The sequence below is a fragment of the Syzygium oleosum genome, unplaced genomic scaffold, assembly GCF_021117445.2.
Source record: "Syzygium oleosum isolate NSW1041296 unplaced genomic scaffold, Sole_v2.1 Sole_v2.05, whole genome shotgun sequence".
Lineage (NCBI taxonomy): Eukaryota > Viridiplantae > Streptophyta > Magnoliopsida > Myrtales > Myrtaceae > Syzygium > Syzygium oleosum.
In genome coordinates this window covers 14,501,292-14,511,945 of record NW_026607489.1, presented here as the reverse complement: position 1 = coordinate 14,511,945, position 10,654 = coordinate 14,501,292, and the positions used below count along the sequence as shown (strand labels likewise).

The 10,654-nt window shown below is 42.5% G+C and overlaps 2 protein-coding genes across 2 annotated transcripts; one reads left to right on the top strand and one right to left on the bottom strand.

Moving 5' to 3' along the window:
* Window positions 1–919: 919 nt before the first annotated feature.
* Window positions 920–3,729, bottom strand: LOC115667343 (diphthamide biosynthesis protein 3-like). Its single transcript, XM_056311913.1, has one exon. The coding sequence runs from the start codon at window positions 3,574–3,576 to the stop codon at window positions 3,328–3,330; it is 249 nt and encodes an 82-aa protein (XP_056167888.1). The 5' UTR covers window positions 3,577–3,729; the 3' UTR covers window positions 920–3,327.
* A 2,990-nt stretch (window positions 3,730–6,719) lies between these two features.
* LOC115667334 (ethylene-responsive transcription factor ERF069-like) lies at window positions 6,720–7,686 on the top strand. The gene has a single exon (XM_030588931.2). The coding sequence runs from the start codon at window positions 6,798–6,800 to the stop codon at window positions 7,488–7,490; it is 693 nt and encodes a 230-aa protein (XP_030444791.1). The 5' UTR covers window positions 6,720–6,797; the 3' UTR covers window positions 7,491–7,686.
* The last annotated feature ends 2,968 nt before the right edge of the window (window positions 7,687–10,654 follow it).

The window sequence follows — 10,654 nt, the reverse complement described above, 5'->3', positions numbered from 1 at the left end:
TTTTTCATTTGGTCTTGTGCATAGCCTGTCTTCATCTTGGTTGATATGGGTATTTGCTGCTGTCGTTCGTACCACCTTTAATCTAAGGATGTTACTCGTATACTTAGTTGTAAATCACCTGCACTGCAAGATTATTATCTCCGTGAATTTATATGGAAGAATTATCCATCACGTTATTGGTTCGTGCTGGATTTTTCTTGTTTGTTAATTCTATGAGTCTTGTTGGTAATTTGACAATGCGTGCGTGTGTTGAATCATGAGATAGGAAGTTCTTTGATAATTTGCTTTCATTATATAAATTTTGCTTTTTGAGTTGGATTCGGATTAAAGGCAAGTTGCAGAGAATGTTCAAAAGGGACAGTTGTTCAATCTGGTGATTTGTCATGTTGCCTCGGTGGGTGCTTGTTGCATGTGTTTCCACAAAATAAAGATTGCAGAAAAATACGTCCAAATATTTGTACACTTTAAAAGCAGAGTTGAGGAAAATGGGTTAAGAATGCTCAGGCTGAGTGATTTCAGCATTTCAGGATAGTGGAGTGACCGTTGGCTCCATTAAATTGCAAAGGGGTGGCAAATGTGATGTTCCCACTTGTTCAAGAGAACAATACCACGAAGTGTTCTTTAATTGGGATGAAGTTTGCAGGTTCACCGCATATGACCCCGTCTTCGCTTCAAGAGGCAGTGCACATAATTTTGGCAATTAGATCACTCTGGTACGTCAGTAGAACACACGAGATCCACATACTCACTGAACCTGATTATCTCCGCTCTGTGAATAGACTAAATGATATGTTTCGTACGTTGTTTCCGCCATGCACGTTCGCAGGATATTCTGTTCTGATCTTACGAATTATGCCTAACCTCACAGCATGTAAAACAAACTTCCTCAGCTATTCCGGTAACTACAGTTAACTACGCAAATGAATACAGTAAGAACCTCATGAGTACGGCATACATAGAAACTGAATACAAAGTTTCTTGACCCCAACCAGTAGCCAACAACACTCACGAAACAAAGACAGCAGACCACTTGCAGTTAAATTAACCCAAGAAGTCCAGAAAGAAAATGGCCTTGTAGTTAATGTATATTGCAAGCACTCTGAAAAATCAATTTCGGCTAGTGTTTTCAGTGTCCATCTAGAAAGCCTCTAGACACTCGGAACAAGCTTCGACTAAACCATGGGGAACCCCACAAGCAAGCTTTTCTCTATAAATGATGCCAAATCATCTCATGTCTACTAGGTTTGATTCGCATTATACCTATACTTTGCGGCCTCCAAGTTGGATTTATCATGATTAATTCCAACCATACAACTTCATACGGATTGAAAATCAACATTCTTGAAGTACTAAAAATATTACCGGTTTATGTATGGCAAATTAATGATACTTCCAGAATCCATGAGGTGATTATTCTGGCCTATTCAACGTAAATAGCCGATATACGTAAATGACACTTCTCAAGTAAGAGATACATGTAAATTGCTTACTCAAAGAATCGCAAGTAGATCATAAACCACGACTGCTCACTCACATACTTCACATTTCTTATTTTCTCATCCCTTCACATAAACACAGGTAACCACGTACAGAAGTATCTACACATTTCTTCAACAACTTATAATGCATTTGGGCACCCTATTAGCATAATCACATTGCAGCTTACAATAGTTGACAAAGCTGGCTTCCTTCTAGAGAACTTCAAAGCACGATTGAACTTTTTGTTCACCCAATCAAAATAACGGGCTGCTAGCCATCAAGCGAATTTCTAAGTGTTTTCCTTTCTGGTCATACAATTAGTAGACGTTAAGGTTCTAAAATATCTGAGGAAAAAGAAGCCGACACAATAAACATAATTTAAAAGAGACATTCCCAAAAATACCATGATAAATCTCACAATAATGCAATATGGACAGAAAAGATGAACTCGACTACAGACCTAGAGTCAATGAAACCACGAAGATCACCATCAGCATACCTTCGGCCTAATACAGGATTTCGATCTACATTACGAAATTCCCTATTGTTGTACATCAGAACAAAGCAGTACCATAACTTCGTTTTGACAGATAATAAAAAATTCTATTAAAAAAAAAAGTATGTTCTAGTACATCGTAAATGAACAAGGAAAGAAGGAAGGAAAGAAAAACATCACAAGACTATGAGAAGTTAGAGCAAGAAATCCAAACCTGATAAAAGAATACAATATAGAAGCAACCCAAGATTCTAAATCATCTTGATAACTTAAAGAGGAGCCATAATTCTTGCAACATCTATTACAACAAAATCAAATCACTACCGAACATTATACTGAAGATTACCACATACTCATGATGCAAGATGTCTCAGCAAGAATGAAACATCAACGATACAATGGCTATTGGCTAATGGGGGGAGCGGCGCCCTGATTGACTCAACCAAGAGTTCATAAATTGCTGTAAATCACGTTACTCTAATGCCTAGACCTCACTAACATGTAAAGAAACGAACCCATGAAACATCGAATAGGAAGTGACAAATGTAAATTAGCACTAGCAGGTGCAGGGTACGTAGAAGGAAAAGGCACAGAGATTGTGAAGGTCCAAAGAATAAAGAGTGGCCTGTTAAACGATCGATTTGTTATTACGTAGATGAAAAGTCCCATCAAAATCAAGATGCATCTCACAGACTATCTTCTAGGGCAAGATTGATAAAGCAGAAACAAGGCAAGATCAATCACCCCAGTCATATCCGTAAACAGAGCATCTTCGACATATTCTATATTATGGCCATACGAAAAAGACCGAATGAGAGATAAATCCTTAACAGTAGCAGGTTTCACGCAACAGAAGCTATCTTTATGGTTCCGAGTTTCCTTGCGTCGACCCCAACTGGACATAAAGATCACAAATTTCCACATAATCACATTCCAAACCCACTATTAAGGGAAACCTCAACAAGAGAAGCGGATGCAGCACTGCTGTAATATCAATAACTGATCTTCCCACGTCGTCGTAAAGATCAAGGAGCAAGCAACCTCAAAACTTGTTCTATTTCGAATGGTGTGCAAACACCAGGTAAATCAAGAGCAGCACATATTTATCTATCGCATCCACATGATCCAAACTTAAACAAGAAAAGCATCCAAAAAACCATCGAATGGAGAACACAAGGGCATTCCAGGAACCTTTCGTATATCAATCAATCGGTTAATAGCATCATTTCCGCAGAATCACGGCACCATAGGCACCATAGCTATACACTTTCAACCTCAACTAACCCAAACCAATCGTCCTCAAAACCAACCGACGTTACAATCACAAACAACTCCGAAGATCGACCTGAAATTCAAGCGACGGCGACGGGCTGTTGCTGGGAGGGATCCGGGTTCCTCTTGCTCGGGGTGCCGGCGAAGTCCTCGGCGTTGTAGATGACGGTGATGTAGAGGGAGCAGCTGGGGCAGCGAGCGATGTCCTCGCCGAGGCGGAGGTCGTCCTTGGTGATCTGGAAGAGGTCGCCGCAGGGGCAGGGGTAGGTGTACGACCGGAGCTCCTCGTTCCACTCCATGTCCTCTATCTCCACGTCGTCGTACGACATGGTTCTCTCGATCCTCCTCCTTCTGCTTCGGAGGCTAGGGTTTCTCTGGCCGCCGCCGCCGCCGGCTTTTTTTCCTTCGGGAATCGGCGACGGAGACGGCGCGTGGAGGGAAGAGAGTCGGTGCACGGGAGATGCGAGGTTGATGGGGGGCTCTTGAGAAGAAGAAGGGGCAAAAGGTCGGTTCCTTCCTCTTCGACCATTCATTCAATTTCTTTTTTCCTTTTTGTTTTGAAAAAATTACTAAATACGTATTTCATTTTTTTAAGAATAACCTCTTACCTATACTTATAGGAAAATTCCTAATAAGAAAATAAAGTAAAATAATTTTTATTTCAAATGAATATCTGAAATGGTCAAGTAAGTTCTAAATAAGGGTCTAAACCAACCGGCTGGCCAACACTTGATTTTCTGAAGTTCGGAATAAGGCATCTTTTTTCCATAACAAAATTTGGATAAAGATTAAAAAGAATAAAGAAAAACCAAAAAGGCCAAAAAGAAAAGAAGAGAAATTCGAACGAGGGCAAAAATGAAACCCATATTCTAAGAAAGAAAGCATGGATCGTTGGTCTATGCAAACCAATCTCAGCAATTTGAACCAACTAAAAACCCATATGTTAAAGCGAGCAAAAGCTTGTAACTTTTCTCTCATTTTCTCAGCACCTAAGCACATATGCTTCCCCATGGATAGCTAAAACCATGAAAATCAAGAAAACGAACGAGTTCTTGTCCATCATGATCTAGAACTTGGGTCTCCCAACGAGCAAATTGCAAAACTTGGGAGCTTGGACCTATTTTTGGGTATGAAGAAAGAGATTTGGAGCTAAAGCAATGGCAAAAGCTAGCAAATGTCGTGCCCTATGTAAGGATCGGTCTTCGTATTCAGAGACCCAAGATCCATACTCGTCCTTTCGTCTTTTGGTTTTCTTGGCCAAAAAGAAGAAAAAGAACGAATGCGGTAGCCCCTCTCCTTCTTCACAATTTCTTCCGAGAGATTTGTGGAGAATCGGGGAAAACCAATGTGGGGTCTTCGAGATCTGTATGTTCAAGAAGCGCCAAGCCTTCTATTGCGCCTCATCGTGGTCTTCACGGATCTCGACCTCCGCCATGGCGTCGACCTCGAAGAGTGCAGAGAGGCCCGGCATCGACCTCCACCACCGTAGATTTGCGGTGTAGCGTCAATCGACCCCAGGCGCGGTCGACGGCACTTCCCCGGCAGAGTTGAAACTGCGGTGGGGAACCCGACCATCTAAGAAATTGAGGGAAAGTCGCAAGCTTTTGCTCTCTTAAAATTCCGATTCTATTTGGTTTACATTGTTGAGATTGGCTTGCATTCTTCATATTCAAAGACCAAAGATTGATGCTTTTCTTCTTAGAATTTGGTTTCATTTATTTTAGTTTGATTTTTTTTTTGGCTTTTTTGGCTTTTCTTTTTTCATTTTAATCTTTATCCAAATTTGTTTTGGACAAAAATGCCCTGTTTCGGCTGCCGAAAATATCAAGTACTCCTCAGCCGGCAAGCTCGGGCACTTATTTAAGACTAGGTTGGCCATTTCGGGCCATTATTGGAAATAATATTCATTTTAAATTATTTTCGAAGAAAATAACTTCGTTTCAGACTCTTATTTGAAATTTTTTTAATATACATTTTTACAAATAGCTTCGCACTCCTCATTGAAACCACACCCAATTTTCCTCATTCCAAACTGGTTTGTGATTCGATTTTTAATTGGTTTTAGGTAATTAGGGTGGCTGTCAAAATTCATAATTTAAGTTCCGTTTGTTTCGTGAAAAATGAATAATATGAAAAATGATTTCGTAAAAATGGTTATTTGTGTGAGGATGGAAATTTCCATTTTCCTTAACCAAAATGGAAATTTTGGGATGTGTTTATACTTTTATGGACCTATCACGTGTCTATCTAGCCTCATGTTTATATGCAAATAATGCGGTTTATGTCAGGGATATATATATAATAATTTCTTTGGATAATTTGGCACGAGAGATAGTTGCCAGCGTCGGCCTGCCATTAGCGTGAATGCATTGAAGCCCTAATCAAGTGAATTCTTGAGAGAGAAAGTGTAGAGAGAGAGAGACTCTCGACAATACCTGTATTACTAGATGACCACCGTACATCTACAATCGAATCTAAAGTCGGAAATTGACAGGAAGTCCGTGGAATTCATGTATATTTGCCAATAATATTCTAGTGCATTCCGATATGGCTTTCAAGAATATTCTAGTGCATTCAAAAAGTGCGAGGCCCTTAGAAGCTTTAAGGCTCAACTCGTAGCTCTGGGCCATTTGGTCGATCCATTGGGACGCTTTGCACAATTGCCAAGCCCTTCTCATTCTTCTTGGGCACTAAATACTAAATGCAGTCTCCATCTATGCAAACCGACACGCTTTATTACAAGAGAAGAACAAATTTTCGGACAACTCGCAAATTTGCTTTGTTTCTTCCATCGACTCGCCCTTCTATTTATAGTATCCGGACACAAGAAAATTCCCACGTTAAAAAAGGTGTTCGCTTTGTTTCTTTCATCAATTCACCCCGATCGGAAATTCCAAACAAAAGCCACCTAACATTCACATCATCGCACGCACATGCGAAAGCATCTTTTTGCACAAGGAAATTTTTTTTATTCGAACTCGACCTTAAAAACCCACTATTGAAATGGATCGCCTGAATGAGCCCAAAACATAACAATCGAGAAAGAGAGATCGATCGGTCGAATGCGCGCACAACCTCGCACGCAAAAAAAAATCCCTAATAACCCACTCGAATTCGACTCGGGAAATTCGAAAAATCAAACCGGCACGATGCTCTCAACAAACGGTAACAATAAGAGAGGAATACTACTACGGTGGCACGGACGTAAATATACAGGGGCGGGAGGCGAATATTCCCTTTCCGGATGCGGCTAATCCAAAACGCATCAACGCTGGCACCTTTAGCCAGATTTAGCATGCGCATGCAAGCGACGTCGTTTCGCCTTTTAGCAGGTGAATATTCGCACCCGCGATGCCGAGAGAAATTCCTAAAACCGACGTCGCACCAAATTGCGAGCTTCTTAAAAATAAATAAAAAATAAATAAAAATTCACGAGCTGTATTATAATCGCCCTAAAATTCAAATCCCCCCAATTCGAAAGGTCCGAGCCCTAACCCTAACCTCCTCCACCGATCGCAATCCTCTCTCTCTCCCAAGTCACCAACTTTTGATGGCAACTTCACCCCAATCGACCACCGCCGCCGCAACCGCCGCCGCCGCCACCGCCGCCACCACGAAGACCACCGTGACGACCCTCTCCTCCCTCTCCCCCGCCGCCGCGATCGACGCCTCCCTTGCCAAGCGCCACAAGGCCTCCCCTTTGTGCCAGGTCGAGTCCGACTCCACGATCTCCACCGACGACAGCTCCAACTCGGCCGCGATCGCCGACAGGAAGAGCGGCGTCCGGGTGGTGCGGATCTCCGTCACCGACAGCGACGCCACCGACTCCTCCAGCGACGAGGAGGTCGAGGAGCGGTCGAAGAAGTCGTCGCAGCACCAGCCCGGCCGCAGGGTGAAGCGCTACGTCAACGAGATCAGGATCGAGCCTCCGCGGCCGGAATTCCAACCAATTGCGGCGGCGGCGGCGGCGAGGAGCACGGCGGAGACCGCGGGGTCGAGGAAGTACCGGGGCGTGAGGAGGAGGCCGTGGGGGAGGTGGGTGGCGGAGATAAGGGACGGGAGGCTGAGGCAGTGGCTGGGGACGTACGACACCGCCGAGGAGGCCGCCATGGTCTACGACAGGGCTGCGCTACGCCTCCGCGGGCCCGACGCCCCGACTAACTTCTCCAAGCAGGAATGCGGGCTCTCGCAGCATGCTGTTCTGCCTTTTAAGAAGAACAAGCTGTACAGATGTTGTGCTTGATTTGATTCGATCCTTTCTTTCCCTTTTCGGATTTGTAATTATGCTGACCGGGGATTAGGTAGATCGATTTGGTTATGCACTACTACTTGTTTCATGTACATGGTGTCTCCCGTGTGTTGATGTACACATGGATTGTTGTATATGGATGGTGTCGTGAGTTCTCCTTTATTCTGTGCATCCTTTTATCTTGGTCTCATGTGCTCTTTGCGAATTTCTGTGGGAATCTCTTGCTCTCTCTCGATGGTCTGATTGATCATGATGTTTCTGATGCTCTCTTTTACACAATTTGCTTTGTTAATCAAGCTTCTGCCAGACATGCTTAGGTGAATAAGATTTGAGATAAGGGATAGTGGTTGTGAAGAAACTTGTTTTCTGGTTCTTCTTGTTCCCTTGTAGACTCGTTTGTGTTTGTTAAGGTATTACATGAACTTGATGAGCGACAATTTTAAATAGCTGAATTGACTAGGATTTGCTGTGAACGTACGTGCAGATGACCGCGTATGGTAATTTGCTTTTTGGCTACGTTGAGTTTGCGCGTGGCACCTATGCCGCAGAATTTGAAAAGTTATGTTAATTTAGAGGTTTTACTTTCGGAAAGGTGTTTACCGCATTTCTTAAAGGAGTCGAGCCGTATGTGAGCTACATTCCTCTGCTCTCTTAGGAAATGCCTGGAGACGGCAGGATTCTTTCATTGGTTCTATAAGTCAATAAATGGTTTGGGTTTCTGAGTCTATGAGGCGTGTCAGCGCATTGATGGTACGTCGTCAGGTTGTTTGTTACGATGGCAACACAAATTGGGAGTTTGCAGTTTCTGATTGGTCAGGAAAGCATTATTTTCCTCTTATAGTAGAAGTTAAGGAATTTATTAATCCAATGGAAAGAGCTTGTTCTTGCATATTCTTGCAGGTTTTCCGTGAACCATAGTTGTCGCTTGTGGTGCCTGAAGAAGATTTTCCCTGCCTGGAGCACGCATCGCCGGGGTGGTCGATGCACTTAAAATGGGGTAAACTTCTTCTTTGCGATGTTTGATCAATGTGACATATTCTTTAATATTCACAGTGATTTGCAAATAGGAAGAACAAGTTTTCTACATTTTAGGTCATTGTCCCACTCTGGTACATGGTACACGAGGGTGTAGAACACCTTGCACGGTAGAAAATCCACATCGGTCTGAGGTGATGAACTCGGGACCAGATTTGCAATCCTGGTGCTACCTGCAAGCAACTTAGGATTAGTTGCTTATGACATTTAGAACGGATTGTCAATTTGAGTTTGTATTTTGTTTGGCGGAGACTTGGCTCCTGTAAGCCCCTCATCTTACCCCCTGAAATGATCTCTATCGTTTCTTTAGTTTTATGCAGACACGTTTGAACTTGGCATTTAGGTTTCTTGTTTTGCTTTGCGGAGGCCGAGGCTGTCTTGCGGCAACATGATACATGGAAAGGTGATGCAAACCGGGCCTAATGCCTGTGAGGATGTGGCTTTGTCAACTGCACTTATCTTATGTTAGGGTTGATAGGGACATTAAGTAGGAAGGTGGATTAGAGAAGATGAAATTAACAACTCTCTCTCTCTCTCTCTCTCTTTCTCTCTCCTTCCTAGGGGAAAGTTACAAAGGAAGGGGATGAACAGCCATTAGATATGGAAGGAAATGCAAATGCTGCCATTTTCTTTCAAGATTGCCCCTACTTTCTTTTTAATAGTGAATAAAGATGAAAGATAATGAAGTCTATTCGCAGAATTAATTTCACGGCTCCTCATTTTCGCTCAACACGCATCCAAACACGGTAATTTGACTTTCCTTCTCTTTCTTTTCTCTTCGTTTCCCGATCACCAAGCAAAGTTTAAGAAACTTTCAACTGAGACAATCTGTTCCTGGAGTCAACTCTTGTTTCTTTATTCGCTCTCTTTGTACTCGACTCTTGATCACCATCCAAACACGAGGGTATTATCTGGAATAAGTTTGTACTTTAAATTCTTTTCAGAAAAAAAAAATAAGGATCGAGTATGCTTTTAGAATTTTCTAATCGATCGGAGTCAATTAACCCTCCGAACGATTGAGATCTAGATAACAAATTGAGTCACGTCAACGAGTAGCAGATATCGATCTTTGAAACGCATACCAAAGGGGGAGAACGCGCCTCCTGTCGTCCATTCTCTCCCCATGTGGTTGCGTGCGTATCTACAATACCCTCGCGAGTCAAGACCGCATCAATCCTGTTCAAGGTTGATCGGACCTGGTGCGTCTAAATCCCAAGTGCACACGAGTTATGATGACTGTATCTCTCTTTTCTTTCGTTTGCAACTTGTAATACCCCTCCAGCAAGTGGAACTTGCGGCGGATTGAACTCTCTCCGCTCGTTCTCCGTCACCCTAGAGCGAAACTTCGAATTCCGAGACATGGCTGTCCCATTACTTTCTGCACGCCGAACCAGGATATCTTTCTTTGCCATGCCAAAGGTGTGATGCTGGTCCAGGGTAGTATCCTTCTCATCTCTCAGATGCAGTCACGTGCAAATCGTCAGAATAACAAAGTCTTAGCAGTTTCAAGGTACACAAAACCAAATTTTGAGGATTAAAAATCTGCCCAGTTTCAAAAATAAACAAAAAAACATCCCTTGGAGAATCAAATAAACATCATCAGCACTTTGAGTATCACAATAAACATAATCATCACTTTGAGTAAAACGATTTTCTACCCTTTTTAAACATACATAAACCAATAGTAAGAATCCAACAATCACCTCAAAATTTACACTTACTTATTCCGATTTAATCGTTCCGCTTGCCGATATTATCGCCATACTTTAAGGAAACAAATCACATCCATTTGAACTTGCACAGAACCAGCAAAACAGATTCAACCGTCATCACAACCTCACTATTGCACCTCAAAATAACCTTTCTCAAGCAACCAAGTTGCAAGTGCCAAGTAGATTTACTTAGCTTAAACCTAGAATTTTCACTTACCTTGAACAGAATCTGAACACCCCAAAGGTTAAAACTCTTCCGGAAATTTTGGATCGGTGATGGCGAGAGTAGAAAGTGAAGGAGAGAGTATGGGTTTGGGTGAAAATGATCTTCGGTAATTACCCAGGCGAAAGTGAAAACGGAGAGGTATTCGAAGGGGTGGGTAAATTCATTGTATTCACAGGTGGCATCTT

What these genes read in the sequence shown, in the direction of transcription:
- LOC115667343 (XM_056311913.1), bottom strand. Translation starts at nt 3,576, where the DNA reads ATGTCGTACGACGACGTGGAGATAGAGGACATGGAGTGGAACGAGGAG.
- LOC115667334 (XM_030588931.2), top strand. Translation starts at nt 6,798, where the DNA reads ATGGCAACTTCACCCCAATCGACCACCGCCGCCGCAACCGCCGCCGCC.